A 25,689-nucleotide genomic window follows, 5' to 3' on the forward strand; every position below is an offset into this window, starting at 1 on the left:
AGAATACACTGAAAGTCTTTAGGAGGGTGAAGATCTGTCTGATGTGATAGAAGAAGAAGTAGGAGTCGATTTAGAAGAAATAGGGGTCCAGTATTAGAGTCAGAATTTAAGAGATCTTTGGAAGACTTAAGAGCAAATAAGGCAGAAGGGAAAGATAATATTCCCTCAGAATTTCTAAAATCATTGGGGGAAGGGGCAACAAAACGACTATCCACGTTGGTGTGTAGAATGTATTAGTCTGGCGACATACCATCTGACTTTCGGAAAAGCATCATCCACACAATTTCGAAGACTGCAAAAACTGATAAGTGCGAGAATCATCGGACCACCAGCTTAACAGCTCATGCATCCAAGTTGCTGAGGAGATTAATATACAGAGGAATGGAAAAGAAAATTGAGAATGTGTTAGATGACGATCAGTTTGGCTTTAGAAAGGGAAAAGACACCAGAGATGGAATTCTGGCGTTGCAGTCGATAACGGAAGCAAGACTAAAGAAAAATCCAGACACGTTCATAGGATTTGTCGAATTGGAAAAGGCGTTCGACAATGTAAAATGGTGCAAGATGTTCGAAATTCTGAGAAAAATAGGGGTAAGTTGTAGGGAGGGACGGGTAATATACAACATGTAGAAGAGCCGTAAGGGAATAATAAGAGTGAACGACCAAGAACGAAGAGCTTGGATTAAAAAGGGCGTAAGACAGCGATGTAGTCTTCGCCCCCCCACCCCCCTCCCCATTCTGTTCAATCTGTACGTCGAAGAAGCAATGATGGAAATAAAAGAAAGGTTCAGGAGTGGAATTAGCCGGCCGGGGTGGCCGAGCTATTCTAGGCGCTTGAGTCTGGAACCGCGCGACCGCTGTGTGTGATGTCCTTAGGTTAGTTATGTCTAAGTAGTTCTAAGTTCTAGGGGACTGATGACCTCAGATGTTAAGCCCCATAGTGCTCAGAGCCATTTGAGTGGAATTAAAATTCAAGGTGAAAGGGTATCAATGATACGATTCGCTGATGACATTGCTGTCCTGAGAGAAAGTGAAGAAGAATTAGATGATTTACTGAATGGAATGAACAATCTAATGAGTACAGAATATGGACTGAGAATATATCGAAGAGAAACGAAAGTAATGAGAAGTAGCACAAATGAGAACAGCGAGAAACTTAACATCAGAATTGATGGTCACGAAGTGGATGAAGTTAAAGAATTCTGATACCTAGGCGGTAAAATAACCAATGATGGACGGAGCAAGGAGGACATCAAAAGCAGACTAGCAATGGCAAAAACGGCATTCCTGGCCAAGAGAAGTCTACTAGTATCAAACATAGGCCTTAATTTCAGGAAGAAATTTCTGAGAATGTACGTCTGGAGTACAGCATTGTATGGTAGTGAAACATGGACTCTGGGAAAACCGGAATAGAGGAGAATCGAAGCATTTGAGATGTGGTGGTACTGACGAATGTTGAAAATTGGATGAACTAATAAGGTAAGGAATGGGGAGGTTCTGCGCAGAATCTGAGAGGAAAGGAATACGTGGAAAACACTGACAAGGTGAAGGGACAGGATGATAGGACGTATGTTAAGACATAAGGGTATGACTTCCATGGTACTAGAGGGAGCTTTAGGGGGCAAAAACTGCAGAGAAAGACAGAGATTGGAATACATCCAGCAAATAATTGAGGACATAGGTTGCAAGTGCTACTCTGAGATTATCACAGGAGAGGAATTCGTGGCGGGCCGCATCAAACCAGTCAGGAGAGTGATGAAGCAAAAGAAAAAAAAGGTATAATTTGATAACAAACACAGTCGTCAGTTATTGCTCAGTGGAGTACGGTGGCAAACGCCCAAAGTCACGTCTAATTCTTTTGAACAGTGTAGATTTTAAGTTGTTGACCTGGTAGTTGGCCTATCAAATGACACGTCGAAAAAGACGATACGGAGCAGTGACGGTACGCGTTGTTTTCTCGCGTGTTTAATGACAAGTTAACCCTCCGCGCCCGCGTGCTGCAACGGCAGCAAGAAACGCCTTGCGTAGGGACGGCGCGCCGAGACGGGTAGCAGCAGGCGACTCGCTGAATTACAGGCAGCCTTGCGACGCGTCACGGCTGAGGCTACTGGGTGCAGCGGGCGAGCGATTCCGCAGGCCGGAGATAAGAGGCGCCGTAAAGCGCAGCTCTCGCGCTCGCCGCTCAGTCAAGCCATGTAGGTCAGTGCCGCTCGGGTCGCGCACCTGTCCGCCGGCCGGCTGCAGACAGCGGCCAGTCGCAGAAACGCGCCAGCGCTCTAGCGGGCTGCCGCGGCCAGGCGCCACAGCCGCGTAGACTCACCGCACGTCTGCATCTACCATCTACACCCGTGGTCCGCGAACCACCTCAAACTCTGTGGCAGAGGGTACTTCGTGTACCAGTGTCCCTCCCCCATTTCCTGTTCCTGTCGAGAATGGTTTGCGGGTAGAACGATCGCTAGTAACCCTCTATGTGGCCTGATATTTCTCTAATGTTATTTTCGCGAGCTGTAGTGGGTATCTCAAACCTTATGAGCCAAATTTAAACATGTGATATTCACCGGCCGGTGTGGCCGTGCGGTTAAAGGCGCTTCAGTCTTGAACCGCGTGACCGCTACGGTCGCAGGTTCGAATCCTGCCTCGGGCATGGATGTGTGTGATGTCCTTAGGTTAGTTAGGCTTAAGTAGTTCTAAGTTCTAGGGGACTTATGACCACAGATGTTGAGTCCCATAGTGCTCAGAGCCATTTGAACCATTTTTTGTGATATTCGGGTGTAGAAAAATATCCGCTACCAGTCACAATAAAAGGTTATTTGTTTGTCACACGACCGGTCTCGGGCTTGCGCCCATCCTCAGGTGTTTATACATTCGTTTACATGTTTATACTGTAGGAGATCACTGTATAAGTACAAAAAATTATTTGCTGGTGACTACACAGATACAAGTGGGACAATTGTAAGCATTTGGCGAAAATATATCTGTACTTACACAAACATGAAGCACCATTATTACAGTTATGCTGTGGTGACAGTTTTGCCACTTAGTTACACACGTAACTGTAATAATGGTGCTTCATCTTTATGTAAGTACAGATTTATTTGCGTCAAATGCTTACAATTGTCCCACTTGTATCTGTGTAGTCACCAGCAAATAATTTTTTGTATTTGTACAGTGATCTCCAACAGTATAAACATGTAAACGAACGTATAAACACTTGAGGACGGGCGCAAGCCCGAGACAGGTCGTGTGACAAATAAATAACCTTTTATTGTGACTGGTAGCGGATATTTTTCTACACCCGATAGAGGAACAGTCACGGATTTCGACAGCATCCACTATGGATAAAATTCATGTGATCTTCGGTCCATAACCGATTATATTGGAATAGGGAACCAGTGGCGTGAAGTGCATATTTATTGTGTTATGGACATACACAGCGTATACCGAATAACATCAAAGTAGCTCACAATAACTGTTCAAAGTGACGGCCGCCAGTCTCAGTGCATTCATGGCCACGCCGCATCAAGTTCTGCGGCACTCTTTCAGAGATCCCTGTTGTCTGTTGTACACAGGCAGCTTGGACCCTAGCAAGCAGATCTTCATCCTTTCTACAGGGGATCCATAGCCCGACATCTTGACGTAACCACATAGGAAAAAGTCCAGAGGGTTGACCATCACGCTGGCCGTGGGACAGGACCTCCGTTTCCAATCCAATGATGAGCATGTCTGTCGTTCAGTTGCTCACGGACATTAACATCGAAGTGGGCTGGTGCACCATCGTGTAGAAACCACATCCTTTTGCAGATAATTAGGGTTTACAGTCTCCAAGAACTGTTTCAGCACGTGTCACAGCAACCAGTCAAAAGGGTAGGCAACAAGTTAGGTCCTATTAGATGAATTTGGACGATGCCCGTCAATACACTGACAAAGAATTGTTGCTGGTTGGCCACCGATATGGGTAGCGTGGCGACTGTGTGGGGATTGTCCTCACTCCAGACATTAAATACATGCATTGATACTCGAGGTCGTCGCTTTGATCAATTACTATGAGCTACGTTGTTGTTATGTAGTGTACACCGTGTATGTTGATACCATAATAAATATGCATTTCCGACCATTGGTTACCTATCTCAACATAATCGGTTGTGGACCCACTATCACCTACTTCTATTTGACCTTAAAGATTTGAGACACCCTGTATATAGAAGGAAGCAATATATTTGTTGACTGTTCTACGAACGTACGCTCTTGGAACTTTAACAATAAACCACATCGTGATGCACAACACCTTACTTGTAGCGTCTGCCAATGGAGATGGCTGATCATTCCCGTGAAGTTTCTGTGCTTACTAAATACATGCGTAACAAAATGCTCTCCTCTTCTTTGGATCTTCTCTATTTCATCTGCCAATACTAACCCTTACAGATCCCAGACTGACGAGCAATATTCAAGTATTGGTCGAAAGAGGGTTTTGTAAGCTACCTCGATTGTGAGTGGATCAGACTTCCCGAGGATTCTTTCAACGAATCTAAGTCTGGGATCTGTCTTACCAACTATTAGTTTTAAGAGATCGTTCCACTTTAAATAGCTCCGTACGCATACTCCAAGAATCGTGTAATCATACAGTGGGTCTTTGTGCCTATTTATGTGCAATACGTTACATTTGTTTATGTTGAGAGTCATTGCCTCTCCCTACACCAAGCGTCGATTCTCTGAAGATCTTCCTGTATTTTGCTACAGTTTTCTAGCGTTGCAGCTTCTCTGTTTAAAACGGCGTCATCCTCGAAAAGCCTCATGAAACTTCTGACATTATCTAGTAGGACACTTATACACAGGTTGCAAAAGGTATAAGTGCAGACATTTGTATATATGGTACCTTAATATTGACGCACATCCGTGCTTCTGTTTGTTTTTTTCTCTCTGCGTCCAACAGTCTTCGAGTAAACACGTCACATAATTTGGTATCTGATGTTCCACGCACCACGAAGTGTACTAGACCTGCCAGTATAGACTAAACGCTTAGCGTCCACACTTCAACAGCTGCCACCTGCTGCCCAGGAGAAAATAAGTATCATTGGTTTGCTCTTGCTACACATAACTGAAAGTGCTAACCAACCTGAAAATATACTACTCATGAAAGCTATACTTATTAATCTGAATATAAAGTACATACTGATTTAATGTTGTTCAGTATGCTGTCCTCAGTCACCAATAGAAATATCTGCATTTATATCCATTACACCCTCCATGCTGTGAAAAGTAATGGTCCTGTAACAATTTCTTGCTTTACTCCCAAAGTTACTTCTGTGTCTGAAGACTTATCTCTATTCAGAATGACAATGTTTCCTAGAAACTCTAAGGCGCTGTAGTCATGAACTGTGCGGCTGGTCCCGGCGGAGGTTCGAGTCCTCCTTCGGGCATGAGTGTGTGTGTTTGTCCTTAGGATAATTTAGGTTAAGTAGTGTGTCAGCTTAGGGACTGATGACCTTAGCAGTTAAGTCCCATAAGAATACACACACATTTGAACATTTGCCTAGAAACTCTACAATTTAGTCACACACCTGATAGTATTTTGTTCATCAGGGGACAGTGCAGAACTGTATCGAACGCGTTCCAGAAGTCAAAGACAGGGCACCTACCTGTGCGCCTGTAGCTACTGCTTTCTGAGTCTCGTGAATGAACAGAGTGAACTGGGTTCCACAGCATTGTTGTTTTCAAAACCCATGCTGATTTCGACAGAGGAGTTTTCGGTTTCCAGAAATGTCATAATACAAGAACGTAAATTGTTTTCGAGGATTTTACAACGGACTGACATCAAACATACAGGCCCACAGTTCTGCGCGCCTCTTTGACAACTTCAACGATGGCTCGTACACCTAATTACGGACAGCAGAGCCAAGCGTTCTGTCATAATTACTAAAGAACGCAACAGTTCAGAGTTTGGCTTGTACACCACAGTACTTCATAACGGATGTCTGTCGATTTTACTGTGGGTGGAGCTCGCGGAAAACACTGTAACGTAGTATCCCGCGCAGAGACGCACTCTCACCCTGAGAGCTGGGTGACTCCACCCTTCTCTTCCAGAGGGGCGGTCGCCTTCGTTAACTGTCGCCTGCCGACCTGAGCGCTTGGTGTGTTCTCGTTGCTCTGTCTTCACTGTACAGCGCGACACCCCAGACTTCGCGCACTGTAGCTCCTGGTACGCTCTTCATAATAAGGCTGCTGTGATTAAATGCAGTGCAACTAAACTGATGTCGGAAGAGGCAAACGACGAAGCAAATATCTCATTCTTTAAATTGCACTTAAGAATTTGCTGGAACTGGTAGAAATTTCAGTAGTACAATAAACAGAATAAAGAAGAAGCGCAGAAAAACAGCTGCTAATATTTCGCAACGGTTCACTACTTCGGGAAACACGAAGAATAAGGAGACGCCGCGTGGGGTAGCCAAGCGGTCTAGGGCGCCTACCGGCGGAGGTTCGAGTCCTCCCTCGGACATGTGTGTGTGTGTTGCCCTTAGCAAAAGTTAGATTAAGTGGGGTGTAAGCCTAGGGACCGATGACCTCAGCAGTTTGTTCCCATAGGAACTTACCCACAAATTTCCAATAGGGAGAAGAAAATTTCATATTTGAGTAATATTGATCAATATTGAGTCGTGCTTCGGTAGCTCAAATGCTAGAGCACTTGCCCGCGAAAGGCAAAGGTCCCGAGTTCGAGTCTCGGTCGGGAACACAGTTTTGATCTGCCAGGAAGTTTCATTGATCAATAGTTTTTCACGCAAGGTATACATAATATAAATCTGACACGGTTCTTAATTTCACAATGTCAGTATCGTAGTAAGCAATGCTGACTGCTACGCTAAATTTTTTGTACCTTCTTTGTTTGACGACACTTCCTTCTGGCAAATGTAGTCGAACGTGTTTTACTTCGGTAGCGCCTTTTTTACGCGACTATTTATTTGTCGATACTGTAACGAGAAACTATTGAAAATGAACGTCTACATTTTTCAAATTATTTGTTGTATTTTGTATTAATATAACCTGTCAATATGATCGTCTGAGGACTCGCTAGCAGTCATTTACAATTCGTGTGAGATATGCGTTTGCGCGGAAGATTCTGTCTTCGAACTGCACCTCCCCTACTGTGCCATGATCGCTCACAATTTAGCCCCCACCGCTACCACTTTCCCCTCTCCGACTGCGCTATCGGCACTCGAGTGCACGGCCTACCTGGTGAAACATTATACACGGAAAAAAACCAAACTTTTTGTCATTTGTTTCACTAATAACTTATTTCTGCGACCCATTGTCCAATATAATGCTGTGAGCAGGAATATGGAATTTACAATCATCAGAGAAATTAACTGCCTATAGCAATAATCAAAATAATACATTCGAGATCGTATAAAACTAAAATAAATAGCGGGTAAATAGGTTTTACAAAACTTCATTGGGTAATCAGCAGGTTTTGCAGTATCAAGAAGTGAAGAATAGCTGAATGCTGGTTGTTTATTCAATAGCTGTTCAGGATGGCTGTTGTAGTGTCTCTTGGTCTTAAATATTTCAAGCAGTGATGGCTTCTGCCCATTCCACCTACACTGCAGTATTCTACGTCTACCATACAACTGGGCCTGGTTCCCACAAAATACTGTACTGTAGGGAGAATTGACACAACATGTCACTGCCTGAAATACTCGAGGCCAAGAGGTTCTCCTATATTTGAACCCAATGGCTGTGATAAAACACGACTTTCTGCTATGACCATTCCTCCTGAAGATTCTAGCCCCGCAGTGTCAACGGTATCTCTTTGGAGTTTGGAACGGATCAGTGCCACTGGAAAATCAAAACTTCAAGCCTGTAACTGTGGCTCGGCCATGTGACCGAACCGCGCGAGGCTTGAAGAAGGCAGGTCACTGTGTTCGAAACTCATTGGACGCACCTAATTTGTCACTTTAATAATTATCTATTATTATCTTAAATATCATTTAACTCTTTCACAAACCAGTTTTTTTTTCAGAAGCTCAGCTACAGCAGTAAAGAATGTACGATATTTCACTGAAAACCAGTTTTCGAAAAATTGCCAAAATAGCCTGAGAACAACTGCTCGAATAGACATATTATCACAATCTATTTCCAGCTCCGCGTTCCTTCTCCGACGAGCCATTGGCTACCGACCGGCCGCCGTGTCGTCCTCTGCCAATGCCGTCATTCGAATGCGGCATTGGAGATATGAGACCAGTACAACGACATCCCTGCCGTTATCACTTTCCCAGACCTCGCAGCTACCACTTCCTCGATTGGTGTGACGAAGCTTAGCATCACGTACCAATCCTTCCAACGAGGAAACATACCTTGCAGTACCGGGAACTGAACCGCGGGCTTCCGCATGGTCATCACATTCACTGAGCACTCAGCTAAGATACGGGTACGGTCAGTCTACGCTCATTTAAAAATAGCGTAGGAAGCGAAAGCTTACTCAGTGTGAATACTTTGAACTTGCACTCACTGAGCGTGCTCACCACTTGGAGGAAGAAAAACGTTTCCACGGTAATTAGCTCTTCTTCTTAGCATTAATACCCTCTAGCACAGGGTCCACTGTACTGAAGAATTGGCAAATTTATTTTAATTAACTTTGCGGTCAGATGGTCTTCCTGTTCCGCAGTCGTCAGTTATCTAAGAGAGAAGAGTCGTGTGCGTCTCCTGTCTATGATTTGCATAAACTTAGTTCTGTGTGAGATCATATTTTAACTATGAGTGTATCGTATCTTCTGAAGCGGATATTGCGGACGAGCCCGGAATTTGCCTAGACGAGCGTGGAGGTCCGTCTGAAAACCAAAGGCACGCCGGTGAACTAGCCATGGTCGTTAATGCTCCGTGTTCATTCAATATGGGTCTGGCTTACCTTCTCGCCTCACTAACTGGAGCGCTGCACGTTACGCTGTACGAATAGCTCTTTGAAGGTAATTAGATAAAGCGCAACAATCTCCCTATACACAGGGTGTCCCAGGAGGAAGGATCAATATTCAGTGATATGACAGAAACGATCATTTGAAGCAAAACTTGGATCTATGCCTTGTTCCGAATCGTTTCCAAGATAGAAAACACTTAATGTACAATATCATTTATTTTCTGTAGTATTCAGCACATGAAAGAAATATGCTGATGCTCTGGAACGGAGACTGGAAGCAAGGAGAATGTGTCTGCAGAAGACAGATCTGGTGTAGTACAAAGCACAATTTGAGGACGTTCGAAGAGCTACCCAAGCAGCTCTCAGGAAACCAAAGACAAAGTATGTTAAGGACACCATCGCTGAGACGGAAGCAGGCTTTAGAGGAAACAAGACCAGGGAAATGTTCCAAAAGGTGAAGCGTTTTAGTAAAGGACACCATATCAGACTGAGGTTTGGCAAAGACTCAGATGATAGAATCCCGACCAGCGATAGTGAACCAGCCGAAAGATGGAAAAAGTACTTCAACCACCTTCAAAAAATGGTTCAAATGGCTCTGAGCACTATGGGACTTAACTTTTTAGGTCATCAGTCCCCTAGAACTTAGAACTAATTAAGCCTAACTAACCTAAGGACATCACACACATCCATGCCCGAGGCAGGATTCGAACCTGCAACCACCTTCTCAACTATAATGAACCCGAAGTATGGTTCTAGTTTCGGTCTATAATCACAGCCGTCCCAGAATGCTCCCCATCCACATTGTATGAGATCAAATTGCAAATAGAATCGGTAAGAAGAACAAGAGCCAGCCGAAGACTGAATACGGCTGAGATGATTCAGGCAGGAGGCGAGACACTTGAAGAAAGATTACACCGGCTGATATAAATACTCTGGACCTTAGAAGAACTACCAACATATTGCAAAAGTCTCTGATCTATCCAGTCCATCAGAAAGGTGAAAAACTGAAATGTGACAGCTATCGAGAAATATCATTTCGAACATAACTGTACTCAGTTGAAGCACTCATCATACCTTGGTTCAAAATGGTTCAAATGGCTCTGAGCACTATGCGACTTAACTTCTGAGGTCATCAGTCGCCTAGAACTTAGAACTAATTAAACCTAACTAACCTAAGCACATCACACACATCCATGCCCGAGGCAGGATTCGAACCTGCGACCGTAGCGGTCGCTCGGTTTCAGACTGTAGCGCCTAGAACTGCACGGCCACTCCGGTCGACTCATCATAGCTATCCGCATTGCTTATCACACAAAGATCCAGAAAGGGAAGACACCCAGTCTCAGTATTTGAGCATATCGCAAAAAAAGAAACCACGCAGAACTAGCCTGGTAGCCCGCATAAAAGTTTTGCCGAAACCGCAGAACTGGCTTGCAGTCGTTACTGTTCGTAATTACGAAGCGATACTGCAGACAGTGTGAGAACAGTAAAAGTTCATGCAGTCGTATTACCACATCTGGCAGGCCAGAAGATAATGGAGGTGAATTGTGCCGTGATAGCTACGGGTCCCTGTACGTAATGCTGAACACAGTAATTATGTAATAACGATAAGAAATCTAAATGGGAAATATCCACACATTGTTTAAATCGCATGAGGTTTTCAACATTACATAGAACACTGCAATGAGCACTCAAGGCCATATGTGAACAATGAAAATGCTACAAGTTGTGACAACAAAAAAGTTTCCAGCGATCCAGGAAAATACTTGCTCTATTATAATTCCTGCCTTGCGTCATAATATTTATTTTTAATTGGGTAATTAATTTCGGTCGGTAATGACCATCTTCATACCTGAGTATAAAAGTTTTGCATTGTACATATTACGCCATGCAAAACGTTTCAACTCAGGTCTGATGATGGTCATTACCGACCGCAATTCATTACCTGATTACAAATAAACATTGTGATGCAAGACTGGAATTGCAATAAAGGAAATAAAAATGCTCACATCGCCCGTAAGATGGTATCAGTTCGACTTGATCGTAATGAAAATTTATGACCATTAAAAAGGCTTGTCCCGACGTTTTTTCGGTCTCTGGACAAAATGTACAATATTCATTCTCCAGAGATTCAAGATGATATGATACAAATGGTCTGTTATATGATACAAATGGTCTGTTAAGTTGGACAAAGTGAAAGCAAAACACTATAAAGCTAACAAAAGATTCAGTCAAGTGGCACCTTCTGTGTGAATAAGGCGTTAAACGACTTAAAATGACTTATAGCGACCACAATTCTCTAGTTCACCCTCGTCTCTAGTCAGTACGCATTAAAATCACATTGTAGGGATCAATAGTCACCACCTGATTTACTAAGAAAGACGGGATCTCCCACCACAGGAGGCTAGAATATCTCACCTCGAACTTTTAGCCTTCCAGATGGTAGCCTAGCGTGTTATCGCTGGCCTTATCTATTCGATTTCTTCTTGCTGTCATTTTAGACCATTCCAGACGTTTGTTGCCACTTTCGCTACACTGTGAGCCTGCGATATACATCTTAAATGCATTCTTTGTCGTGCTCCAGATAGACAGCAAGAAAGAGCAAACTGCACGCTTCAAGGTTCCGTCAGTCAAGCGCGTCAAAACATTCATAATACAGCCATCCAACGAAAACAATAACGTGATCATGTGCCTTCATTCACGCCTTTCATTTATCCTTCTAGAGCATGTCCTTGAGACGACCGATCAGATTACGGAATGGTGTGCACGCGTTTAAGAGTATCGTGTTCAGCGTACTACCTTCACGTTTTATTTCTCTCTTCATAACGTCTTACACAATATGCATAAGAAAATAAAATAAAGAGTAAACGTCAGCACACAAATTCAGATACAAAAATTATATACCAAAACCGATTAAACAGGGCAAAAGAAAACACTGGTGGATCATTAAAAACACATGTTCTGACTTATTTCCTTCTTCAGCTAATCGTAGTATGTACTATACAACTGCTGCAGTAAGCAATCGATCTGCATTAAAATCACTCCACATTAATTATCCATTTTTGGTGGATGATACAATAAATATATTTATGTGCAAGGAATTCGAATTTGTTGTTCCATGTTATGATGCGTCTTGCCCCTGAACGTTTGTGTGCAAGCGCACGCGCACATATGTGTGTGTGTGTATGTGTGTGTGTGTGTGTGTGTGTGTGTGTGTGTGTGTATGAGAGAGAGAGACAGGGGGGGAGAAAGAATGTGGGGGATGAAATATATATTTTCATCGCCTCATTATCGACAGTTACCTCTGGAGATGTCACTGTAATGTCAAGAATGTACACTGTCTGATTTAAGCATCACCAAAAGACGCTAACTGGTCAGTAATATCAAGAATCACATTGCAGTCACCGTTCAAAGCGGCACACGATGCGCTGATTAGATGGAGAATGATGAGAAGACATATTCACTCTATGACAGAAGTAATATACAGGACACCACTCTGACACAACCTGTTCAGAATCAGGCCGAAAAGACCAAATAAACTGAACGATTTTAAGGAGTAGCACCGCGACTCTTGATGGTCAATATTACTGTGAGACAGAGGTAACCAGCAAACCGCCAACGATTCCTGCATCGCATAACCGTTTGGTTCGGAAACTGTTTTACTAATCACTGTAAATGTCGACTAAGCACCTACCTTAGTGTTTTCAGTCCCATTAGTATACCCACATCACATTAGTGATTATTGAGCAAAACAGTAGGCTAAACAGGGTGCCCCAAGATTTGAGGGTCAAAATTATACGGACAATGCAGGACGCTAAACTGAATATTTTGAGAGAAGGAAACGATGGTTGGACATGAATATTCCGGGTGGCGCGAGGACTTGAAGGATCAACGCAGGTACGCACACATTTACAGACAGCGTATGTTTCATGACAAAGAAATGCTTGTCGCATCCACACTGACGGTCCTATTAAAACAACACACAATCGCTTTTGATGTGACCACGGTGTTTTTTATTGTTAACAGATCACGTCTGGATGCCGAAGACGGATCACAACTCGTCACACGAATTAGGAAAAATGCCTTACACAAATAATGCAGCAGTTAATAGTGCCCAGAAACCGAACGAATGCACAAGTGTCGCCCTAGCAGGAAGAAATTTATCGGCATGGATAGAAATTGGGCCGGTCTCAGAGAGCTGGAAAAGGTTCTCAACAAGAAAACTATTCGCACAGCAGTTGTTGAGGGAATTCTTTAGATTTTTTCGGCGATGTGTTGACATCTTCAGGTTTCAGGTGTTCTGCTGGTTATGAGTGCCCGTGCACAATATTTTGACATCGTGACCCTTGTCTTAATCAGTTTCAGGTAGCACCTGAAGAAGGCAACGAATCACGTTGTCGAAATACTGTGCATGGACGACACTGGTATTCGGCAGAATACCCGGCACTTCAAGATGTTATATTTTGAGGAGATGGTGTGGGAACGATGGAATGAAGATTCATCAATAAGTACCAGCCAGCGATGTGTACACTTTGAGGAATACAGTGGCAAGAGTGCTGGTGGAGCAGAAATTGCATCCCTGTCACTAACAACGTAAGCAAGCAACGGGAACAAATGATTTCGAAACCAGAGTTCAGTTAAGTCAATAGACTATCGAGCACAGAACTGCATTTATAGTGTTTGCATTGAAACTAGCGGTCATCATTTCCAACTATTAGTTCCTCATTTCGGTGTACTCAGTTTAAGATTTGCAACCAGTTTATAATTTTAGATCTTAATGTTTGGAGCGACTTGGCAGCTTGACAGCGGCAGTGATGCCTTGAAACGACTACTACATCCTTCAAATGCTACCCGTGCTTAGGTTCAGAAATACAAACCATAAGCTCGTCTGCACAGTGGAGACTGTGCAGGTAACCTTTTGCGGCGTCACATGGAGGTAATTAAGAGTTACAACGATAAGAATGCTATGTGAAGGGCCACGTTACAGCGGTAACTCGTAAAATGGTTAATCTTTTCAACTTATTCATGAAACTAAATTCGATGGAAAATACATGTTCCGCATTCAATCCAATTCGAAATGAGTTTCTGACACGATATCGTGACGTGACCCGATAGGAGGAGGTAGTAAAATATTATCTGGAAGAGCACAATGAGTACGAAAAAACGAACCTTAGTGGGAAGTGTTCACAGATACTGGTTCACTGGTAAAAATCAGGGTTTATGTCAAAATAATTCAGATATGAGTAGAAAGAGCCTGAGCCGGCCGGAGTGGCCGTGCGGTTCTAGGCGCTGCAGTCTTGAACCGCGAGACCGCTACGGTCGCAGGTTCGAATCCTGCCTTGGGCATGGATGTGTGTGATGTCCTTAGGAAAGTTAGGTTTAACTCGTTCTAAGTTCTAGGGGACTAATGACCTCAGAAGTTGAGTCCCATAGTGCTCAGAGCCATTTGAACCATTTTTTTTAGAAAGAGCCTGTTTACCAGTGTTTAGGTTTTATGGGAGTCGTATACGCAATGATGAGACTATTTCTTCGCATGACGCCCACGAGTGCCTTCAGCACTGTAGTGTTAACTAATGTAACGATAACATATTATCCAGCTAGCACAGAAAGTAAAAAATTGGAACTGCTGCCTCAGCACTACTTTGACATCTGGGGCAGATAACTAAAAGCACCGCTACTTAGCTCGCCAAGTCATCGTTTCGCATGGAAAACAGTGACTGTATCTTGGGCAACCAGTTAATAAAGTCCGTAACGTAATCACCGTGACAGCGATCACGAGGATGAATGAGCCGCACTACATCTCATGACGTTATAGGGAAAAAAGGATTTTAGTTGGGACAAAAGCTTACCACCAGACGTGGAGGTCTTCATTCGCTGGAATTTTAACGCACTGTTAGCTTCCGGAGGGAGCCAATTACAGAATGGAGACGGAGTACAAACATGCCATGAAGGATGTCAGGCACGTCCTTTCCAAAGAAAACATCCTGTCATTTGAGTTGAAAGATACAGCGAAACTACGGAGAACCTAAATGTGATCTGAAGTTTGGCACTCCGAATGCAGAAGCATTGTCTTAGCCACTGAACCATCTCCCTGGGAGGTAATTCATAAGACCACGAGGCAGTATTTTCTAAGAATCTTTTGTGTGGACAGGCTACCAAAATTTTAAGAGCAGTCTTGCACATTGCATGGGATGCCTTTCGTGCAGGGTACCCTGACTGAGTTTACACTGTTTCTTGATGACGTTCAATAACCTGAAAACATAACAATGACAAATCACAATGCACTTCTTTGAATTTTTCATTTGCTATAATTGTCCAGATTTAATACAAAATCATGTAGAATTCTAACTGAGGGTAGGTTGGCGAGTATCTCGTAAGCTACTTGCCTGAAATAGAAATTGCACTATCGAGTACAGTCTACGCAGATTCGCCTTCTCCACTGTAAGATTCGTGTGATTTCTCACCTAACTGTGGAAGACTAAAAAAGCATGAAAATTAAGTCTGTGCATTCAGGACCAATGATGTATAATAAGAAGCATTTTCAGGATTTTGTTTTAGCTTCACTTTATGCCTACATTATGTAATTCTCTCAGAATGGGCTCCCAGACCAAGCCATTCCAGTCCTCTTGGGTTTTTCTCCCAGACCAACTGCCCAGTCGTAATTTCTGCCTAATTTCTGTCTTGTATGTCAAGTTGTGTTATTACTCTAATATATAATTATTCCTTATTCTTACGATGAAAATATCCTATTTATTTCATCTTTACTATGATCCTAGGCATACACAAGGGTGACGGCAAGCAAGTTGAGTGGGGAGGGAGTGAGAGGTAATAACTTATGATGCTTCCAGAAGCGGTATTTGAATTTGCACTTGTTACTACTGTACTTATATTTTCGGCAGTGAGACTGGATTAGAATGCAAAAACCACGTGGAGTGCTCATCTAACTGTGGAAATATTCATGGTGGGATTTACTTCGAGGGACAGGAAAACAAACAACTGCATCAGGAAAGAGACTGTAGTTGTAATGAGAATGAGACGGCGGTAGGGACGTGCAGACGTGCGATTACATGATCGATGGCCGCGGAAGATCTTTGCTGGATTCTATGCGGTAGGAAGACCGTACTGCATGGGAGGGTTCTCGAGTAGGTCTTTATTCATCAGTGAATGTCGAACTGCTGATGACGAAGCTTAAGTGACAGAGTATTTCCGTCAGTCAAGCAATTGACTCAAGAAAGAAATCACTGTGGTCATAACTCACACAGCTGCGTTCTTAATCCTGAAGACCAAACCTTTTAATCTTCAGAATGTCGTCAAAGAACACCAGAAAAATTGTCGTCAGATACGACATGCACAAATGGCTTTGAGCAGTATGGGACTTAACTTCTGAGGTCATCAGTCTCATAGAACTTAGAACTACTTAAATCTAAATAACCTAAGGACATCACACACATCCATGCCCGAGGCAGGATTCGAACCTGCGACCGTAGCTGTCGCGCGGTCCCAGACTGTAGCGCCTAGAACCGCTCGGCCACTTCGGCCGGCCGATATGTACAGAGAGGGAGGAAACGCCAGTTGCCATGTAGTTAACCACTTCGTCGCACAGACGTGTACTGAATTACGAATATCACCCACCAACTTCTCTAATGTCCAGACTACCCTCTCCGAACGTCGACAGGGGCAAAGGAGTAATATTGTCATACTATGGCCAACGGAATCTTTCATTCGAGTATTTCGAGCACGCCTCATGATCCCACTCGAAGCTTCGGTTTGGCAGTGTTCCTCATGTATCTGCTTGCATGTCTGGGTGAACAGACATTGTTGACGAAAGGCAGCCACTCGAAATTACTTCGAACTAAATTCACTGAACACAAATAGCTCGGTTTCAGCTGTGTTAAGTATAGATGTACTACTGGCAGGTGATGTATGAAAATTTATGCCTGACTCGAACTCGGATTTCCCGCTTATCGCATGCGGTCGCCTTAACTTTTAGGCTCTCCGGGCACGACTCCCGCACGGACATAAACTTCCATATGGCACACTGTCTATATCCCCCCCCCCCCACCGGTCTCTCTATACCACAGTCTCATACATACATACATACATACATACGGCACCAACAGGTGCTGACGCCAAGCTATTCGCATTCAGCGAATAACGAATTTATGTCGAAGTTTTTCATCTACATTTACACCTTGTGAGTTGAGTACAGTTCACCAATCCCTTCTTGCTCCGGCGCGACAGCAGAGATCCAGGACCGAACACAGCCCCCGTTCAGAAAAAAATAATGCATATCACGTGGAATGGTGCTTCGGAAATTATTCCTGCGGCCAAATGAAGTTTAGGTACAGTCTCGCAGATGCAACCGCATTCTCTTCACTACATTATTTAGTCACTTAATAAAAGAAAAAATGCGAAATTTTCGCTCGCCAAAGCATGTCTCGCAAATGCTGCTTGCAACAGCAGCGAAAGAATTAAGCGTGCAGCAGTTCTGTGGAACACAGAACGCTAGGTATGTGGAGCGGTTTCTCCCCCGCGGTATGCAAATTGAGCAAGGTCAGCATACAAGGAGATCAACATTGGCAGAAAAGTTCTCTGCAGCGAGGCGGTTTATGAGAGCGATTGGTATTTGCACCTACAGGTGGACAAAGAGTTCGCTGCGCCACGGAGAAGGCAACAGAGTTGCTGGAAACTTTCACCGAGAATCGACTGTTTGCACCGTGTCCTCCCCCTGCGGTACACGTCGTGCGTCAGTTTCCCTTCGATCAGTGTTCACTACGTCAACAGAACAAGAGCGTTCGTCATTCCGCCGCTGTCATTGCTGGCGGCGTGTCGCAAAATACTTGTTTTCTGGATTTTTGCAATACTGAATAATCTGTAAGTTTCCACTTCCAGGTGTGGTCTAACGCAGCATTACTGTACAACGAAACAGAATGAAAACAAAACATTGTGTATACAGTAACACATTAAGGATTGTTGAGGGAGAAAGCATCCAGTCGCTAATACTTCTGTGAAGCTAGCTTTATTTTACAGTGATGACCGGTTTCGGACCATTTTACTTATATTCAGATGACTACACCTGTTTTACAGGCGATTCTGATACAATGGTTGATATCTGAAGATGAGCATAATGGTTCCAAACCAGTCGTAGCAGTAAAATAATGCTTCTTAAAAGTATTTGTTCCTGATTGCAGCCTTTCTCAATAATCTTCAACTAAATAACAGAAATGGAGTTCGACAAGATCCAGCGTGGCCAAAATAAAACAAGAACGGTGTACATGTAAAGTCTTATATGAGGTGTTTTAAGGTGAAAAAACTTACTGTGAGGCACACAGCTCTTACATCTTCAGTTTTGTTTCTTGTGTAAGCGATCTTATATCGCAGTTTAGGCGCTTACTGCTACATTTACAAAAAGTAAATACCCGAACTATCGCCGTGATTATGGGCTAGATGTATTTCATATAAAACTTAAAAACAGAGTGCGATATTATATAGATACCTATTGTTTAATTAATGTTTCGCAATTTTATCGCTTTCCACCACAACAGCATCACTGAAACACTTGACAAACTTAGAACAGACGCCTTCTTCATGATACTATCATCTGATTTTTTGCCACGGTGCATGGCCATATAATAACTGTTGAGTTAGTATGTTTAATAATTACACATCTGGTCACGCTCGTTGAAGTGCGAGATGTTGTTATGAAACAGGTACCTGAAGATCATCTTTTAAGGTTTGGACTTCGTAAGAACTAATATACTGCGGTGTACGAACTACGTGGCTGAGTCAATTTCGGTCCTACAGTCATTTTGAAAAGCCCGTGAGATGAGACTTGTCCCCCACCCTATTCCTTTCCCGAGTGGGGCGAAAGAAAAATGCTCCTCTGTATGCGCTCTAATTTCTTGTTACATTTCTAATATTATTCATATGTGACAGGTACGATGGCAGCGGAAAGACTATTACACAGCCTATCTCTAATATTTTCGAAATTTATCCAGAAAAGTTATAACTATCGAAGCCGATCGGTAATTACAGCTACCACATATAGCAAAACCGCTGTTCGCCAAAAATCAGTTTTTTTTTCTACTGTCGTGAGATATGAAGTGTAGATACGTAAGTAAATTATTCTCATAATGATATAGAAAAGAGAGTATACAGTTGATTAATGATTCTAAGTGTGAAATACAAATTAATACGACGGCGCCTAGCATTTGTTCACAGATGTCACGGTCTGCGACGTTTTCAATGCCGAACGGTGCATAGGAAGCCTCGTGAAAGTGCATCTCACCATTTTCTACTTCGGTTTCAACTTTACAGGCGGTCTGTCGACAACATGCCTAACTGTGGAAGTGAAATTTTTAGTCATATTTACCTGCACCTAGACAAATTCTGGGTGACTTGGACTTCTTTTTCACATCTCTATCTGCAGATAGAAGCGGTACAGACGTTTACATGCCAACATGCGTTCAGTACACAGAAATTACCTTCATTCTTTCGTTTCGTTATATCTCACACAAAAAGCTGATATCGCTTCGTCGCGTAGCCAGCGAGTGAATCGACGAAGCGTATTTTTTGTACATGCGAGAAGCAACGCAAATAGAGAATAAATTATGTCGAAGAATATCAAATGTAGATGTGCCCTTTAGAAACTATAGAAAAAATTATGCCAGTTAGAAGTTGATTAGTTAGATACTACGAAGCCCATGTGTACCTTCTTCGCAAATTAGTTTCTGTTCGCACTGCATCAAGAGAGATATAGTGACTGATATACTGTCAACACTAAATAGATAAACATCTGAAACTGGAAGAGAGGTCTATTAGCACGATGCCAAACAGTTGACTTCGCAAATCATGTGGCTAAAATTCCGCTCATGGGCGACAGACGCTATTCTATAAAGTTTAATAACGATTTCTTCCTGCTTAGTAAATTCCGAACTATTTGACCTCAGTCACAGAACTTCAATTACAATATAATTAATAACTTTATCATTCATTTATAAATATAAATTTGCAGATAATCACTGTAAATAATTCATCTGGGAATTGCCACGACGCATCTCTGTATAGTGTTCGTTCTAGTACTTTTAGTCCGGGGCGGTAGGTTCAGAGACTTCAAGCGGAAGATCAGCAGTGCAGATGACCGCGTACTGCATTTCTACGTAACTGCTGACCTCTTGACACTCTTTGAAAGACTAAATCGGTGTAAGTAATTACGAGGTAACATAGTTTGTAAGCGAGGTGTTCTGTTTTGCCAGAGTAGGCAAAACGCAATGCAGCAGCTGGTTTGTCGCGCTGACCTTCACTATTCGACACATGCAGGTTGCTGCAGTGAGGAGGAGACACGAGTTAGTAAATGATAGTATGGACCATTCAAAAGGAGAAACAGCAATTAATAGAAATGTGAAACTTCCTGGCAGATTAAAACTGTGTGCCGGACCGAGACTCAAACTCGGGATCTTTGCCTTTCGCGGGCAAGTGCCAGGAAGTTTCATATCAGCGCACACTCCGCTGCAGAGTGAAAATCTCATTCTGGAAACACCCCCCAGGCTGTGGCTAAGCCATGTCTCCGCAATATCCTTTCTTGCAAGAGTGCTAGTCCTGCAAGGTTCGCAGGAGAGCTTCTGCAAAGTTTGGAAGGTAGGAGACGAGATACTGGCAGAAGTAAAGCTGTGAGGACGGGGCGTGAGTCGTGCTTGGGTAGCTCAGTTGGTCAACTCGGAGGGTGTCCGGTTCGTAGCCGGCATGGTAGCTCAGCGTGTTCGGTCAGAGGGTTAGCTGCCCTCTGTAATAAAAAAACTGAGTTAATCGATCAACGACGAACTTAAACGGGTGTCTTACGACGTCCGCCCCGAGCAGAGACAACGAACGAAAACGAACAAAAATGAGATAAAAAAGTTGGTAGAGCACTTGCCCGCGAAAGGCAAAGGTCCCAAGTTCGAGTCTCGGCCCAGCACACAGTTTTAATCTGCCAGGAAGTTTCATATCAGCGCACACTCCGCTGCAGAGTGAAAATCTCATTCTGGAATAGAAATGTGTATTTTACTACCAACGGTTTTCTAGTTACAGCAGCTTGCTGCTAACGGAAACGAAATATTTGTTTTGTGGTAAATTAACAGATAGTGCCCGCCTCCATAGCAGTGCGGTGGGGTTCCACTCGGCGGGAGGCCGATTCGAATCCTGGTGGTGGGTGAAATTTTGATTGCCAGTATTTGGTCGGTATGGAGAGGAGACCGATCACCAGTCTTTGCGCCAGTGTCATGGGCTAAATTTCAGCCCTGTCCGCAGTCTTTTATGAAGAGAGGACATGTGACACCGCTGATGGAGATCCGTCCGTCGGGCGGGAACGTTAAACTCGGCCGCCCCTTACTGCCATTGGAGAGTAGTAGTCTGTTAATTGCTATACGACCGCGACCTGCAATAAAGCACGTAACGATTTGGTTGGAAAGAAGGAATTCCGATCTCTGCCGTGCTTGAGCAATGAAAGAATTGAATTTGTACGAAAGTCGGGACTCGAACTCAGGTCTCCTGCTTACTAGGCAGATGCATAAGCCATCTACGCCATCCTGGCACAGTGGTTTGACACAATTGCAAGGAATACCCATGCACGCCTTCCACATCAGTCCAAATTCCTATTATTTGTTGCAAACTACCAAAGTAGCGTACCCTAGCCCTTTTTCCTCTTTTTTTGATCGTCGCATCAAGCGAAGCCGCGCACGAGGTTTCTGCCAATAGTGCTCTGCACTGAATGAGCATCTTAACCTCCACGGCGCATATACAGGGTGGTCCATTGATCCTGACCGGGCGAAATATCTCACGAAATAAGTGTCAAACGAAAAAACTACAAATAACGAAACTTGCTTAGTTTGAAGGGGGAAACCAGATGGCGCTATGGTTGGCCCGCTAGATGGCGCTGCCATAGGTCAAACGGATATCAACTGCGTTTTTTTAAATAGTAAACCCCATTTCTTATTACATGTTCGTGTAGTACGTAAAGAAATATGAATGTTTTAGTTGAACCACTTTTTTCGCTTTGTGATGGATGGTGCTGTAATACTCGCAAACATATGGTTCTCAATTTTAGACGAACAGTTGGTAACAGGTAGGTTTTTTAAATTAAAATACAGAACGTAGGTACGTTTGAACATTTTATTTCGGTTGTTCCAATGTGAGACATGTGCCTTTGTGAACCTATCATTCCAGAGAACGCATGCTGTTACAGCGTGATTACCTTTAAATACCACATTAATGCAATAAATGCTCAAAATGATGTCCGCCAACCTCAATGCATTTGGCGATACGTGTAACGACATTCCTCTCAACAGCGAGTAGTTCGCCTTCCGTAATGTTCGCACATGTATTGAAAATGCGCTGACGCATGTTATCAGGTGTTGTCGGTGGATCACGATAGCAAATATCCTTCAACTTTCCCACGGAAAGAAATCCGGAGACGTCAGATCCGGTGAACGAGCGGGCCATGGTATGGTGTTTCGATGAACAATCCACCTGTCATGAAATATGCTATTCAATACCGCTTCAACCGCACGCGAGCTATGTGCCGGACATCCATCACGTTGGAAGTACATCGCCATTCTGTCATGCAGTGAAACATCTTGTAGTAACATCGGTAGAACTTTATGTAGGAAATCAGCACACATTGCACCATTTACATTGCCATCGATAAAATAGGGGCCAATTATCATCCCTCCCATAATGCCGCACCATACATTAACCCGCCAAGGTCGCTGATGTTCCACTTATGGCAGCCATCGTGGATTTTTCGTTACCCACTAGTGCATATTATGCCGGTTTACGTTACCGCTGTTGGTGAATGACGCTTCGTCGCTAAATAGAACGTCTACAAAAAATCTGTCATCGTCACGTAATTTCTCTTGTGCCCAGTGGCACAACTGTACACGACGTTCAAAGTCGTCGCCATGCAATTCCTGGTGCATAGAAATATGGTACGGGTGCAATCGATGTTGATGTAGCATTCTCAACACCAACGTTTCTGAGATTTCCGATTCTTGAATAATTTGTCTGCTACTGATGTGCGGATTAGCCGCGACAACAGCTAAAACACCTACTTGGGCATCATCATTTGTTGCAGGTGGCTGAACGCTTCCTGTTTCCTTAAATAACGTAACTATCCGGCGAACGGTCCGGACACTTGGATGATGTCGTCCAGGATACCGAGCAGCATACATAGCACACGACCGTTGGGCATTTTGATCACAATAGCCATACATCAACACGATATCGACCTTTTCCACAATTGGTAAACTGGCCATTTTAACGCGGGTAATGTAAACGAAGCAAATACCGTCCGCACTGGCGGAATGTTACGTGATACCACGTACTTATACGTTTATGACTATTACAGCGCCATCTATCACAAAGCGAAAAAAATGGAACTAAAACATTCATATTTCTTTACGTTCTACACGAAATGTAACAAAAAAATGGGGGTTCCTATTTAAAAAAAACGCAGTTGATATCCGTTTGACCTATGACAGCGCCATCTAGCGGGCCAAACATAGCGCCATCTGGTTTCCCCCTTCATGCTAGATGAGTTTCGTTCTTTGTAGTATTTTCGTTTGATGCTAATTTCGTGAGATATTTGGCCCGGTCACTATAAATGAACCGCCCTGTTTATCTACATGAGTGGTATCTGTTCTTTCGGTCAGGTCCGAAAGAACAGACGTATAGATGTAAGATTTGTTTATTTACTGAAAACTACACATCTGCAGTAATGAGATCTTCGAAAAATATCGGAACTGGATGGGGGATGGTGTATGCCTTTCCGTTTTCCATCCATACTAGTCTCTTTTATCACCGCCCAAAAAAATACGAGATATCTTGCTTGTGAATGACGTATTACTTCTTACACCGGCTATTTAGGTCGTTGAGTATTCTACACTCTTCCAAATGACGTGGTAACTTGGAACAGGTCTGAAGATTGTTGTAAAAGGCCGAAAGCAGTTATTGCAATGAAAAAAAGTTGACTTTACGTACTTGTCAAAACACCCTGTGGAAGTAGGAGGCTAGACACTGAGTTAACGGTATATCGTTTGACAACTAATCCAAAGTTGCAACTCGTTGCCTTCGACCTACAGGCAACTACACTTGTGGAAAACTTTTTGTTTACTCGGCTGACAGCCCAGCCGATAGGGCCACCCCGTTCACAAAATCCCGACCACCTCAGGCATGCACATCAGAAACCACCACCATAATGAGAATACGGAAGCCTTCGACAAGAACTCGCCCGCAGGCCTCTTGTGCATGCAGTGTACAGCGTCGGCCGCTACGCGCGTGCGCTGGAGAAATGCGTGGGGTACTTACGGCTGAGCGCACCCGTCCACGCAGGACCGTTGTAGAGGTTGTTGAGCTGCACGTTGTTGTTGTTGTTGCTGATGCTGTTATTGTTGTTTACGAGGTTGTTGTTGTTGTTAAAGGTGCTGCAGGTGAGCGGCGGCGGCGACAGGTCGGCGAGCCGCACGGCGTCGGGCGTTGCAGTCCGCGAGGGTAGAGGTTCGTCGCCGCCGTCCGCCGATAGGAAAGACGTCAGAGTCACCTGGCTGCCCACGGCGGCCGGGTCGTCGTCGGTGCAGCGGCCGAAAGGGGCCGCACCAGTCCGGATCTTGTACTTAGTCATGCCGCTTCTGAGCGCGGTAGGAACTTGGAAGAACCAAACAAAATCCCGCACGGGAATGTCTCTATCCAGTTTCTCTATCCTCCTCAGATAACAGTCCGCGATACGTCAACGCAGTGCAGCCGAAATAAACTGTCTCTGCGCTCTACGCCTGGGGATAAAAGACACTTCCCCTCGCTAGCAACAAAATACTGGAAGAACTGGCTCTGAGTCCGGAACTATTCAAAGTGGCAGCTTCCGTTGTTTCATTTTTGCCCGAAAATGATTAACAAAACACAAAAAAATATAAATGGCTGCCTTTTCGCCTGAGGAGCAACAGCGACAACAAAACGGCTCGTTACGTGAAGGCCCGCAGAGATATGCCGCGACAAGAAGGCTCTCCGATGTCAGCAGAATTCACGAGAGTCCCTTCCGAGCTGCGAGGACCATGTCATTTTCCACGGCAGCTGCTGGGCGCTACGGGCTGCGAGCGGAGGAAGGACGCCGGCCGTCACCGGGGTCTCCTGGCCGTATCTGCAACAAGAGCGACGCAGCGTTAGGTGAAGACCTGCTGTCCCGGCTCGGCGCTTGCACCCTACTGGCGGCTGGCAGCTGCGCTGCACTGGACACAGCCGCGCCGGCACCCGCCGGCCTCGCGGGTCGCCGATCCGCGCATGCGCACTCGCTCCCGCCCTACCCCTACCCTCTGCACAGTGGCTCCTATGCAACAATCCGCGCGCTCTCGCAGTAGCGGTGGGAGAAAGTCGCCTGCTTTGTGAAGCAGCCCACACGCGAGCCACGTTTCCCAGTTGCTGCACCGGTGTGCTGGCAGTTCTCGGATGGACAGGTAAGGTGGCACAGTCACGTCGATCATCCCATAAGTGTCCCTCCCATGACGATATTTGTCTGCGCCACGTCTTCCAGGAACTTCTGAAATATTGTCTTGCAGGCACATGCCTTTCTCACGAGCCCGAACTTTTCAGTGTAAATAAACTTATCTTCCTTTGTTTCGTATTACTTCTTCGTTGCCTCTACATATGTCTTACAAGGACTGCTGACTACCAACACAGAGAATATTTACAGATTGTAAAAATGTAATGTTCACCGATGCAGAGCGGCTCAACCAATATGAAAAAGTAAACAAGACTGTACACAGTGA

The 25,689-nt window shown here is 44.1% G+C and overlaps 1 protein-coding gene across 1 annotated transcript in view; it reads right to left on the bottom strand.

Annotated features, from left to right (window-relative positions):
• Positions 1 to 25,140, bottom strand: part of LOC124775338 (sodium-independent sulfate anion transporter-like) — a 215,330-nt gene extending 190,190 nt beyond the window's left edge. Inside the window, exon 1 of the mRNA XM_047250170.1 lies at positions 24,242 to 25,140. Within this exon, the coding sequence (XP_047106126.1) occupies positions 24,242 to 24,554 (313 nt within the window). The 5' untranslated portion in view covers positions 24,555 to 25,140. The remainder of the gene's footprint in view (positions 1 to 24,241) is intronic.
• Positions 25,141 to 25,689: the final 549 nt, after the last annotated feature.

This window comes from Schistocerca piceifrons, chromosome 2 (genome assembly GCF_021461385.2).
Source record: "Schistocerca piceifrons isolate TAMUIC-IGC-003096 chromosome 2, iqSchPice1.1, whole genome shotgun sequence".
NCBI lineage: Eukaryota > Metazoa > Arthropoda > Insecta > Orthoptera > Acrididae > Schistocerca > Schistocerca piceifrons.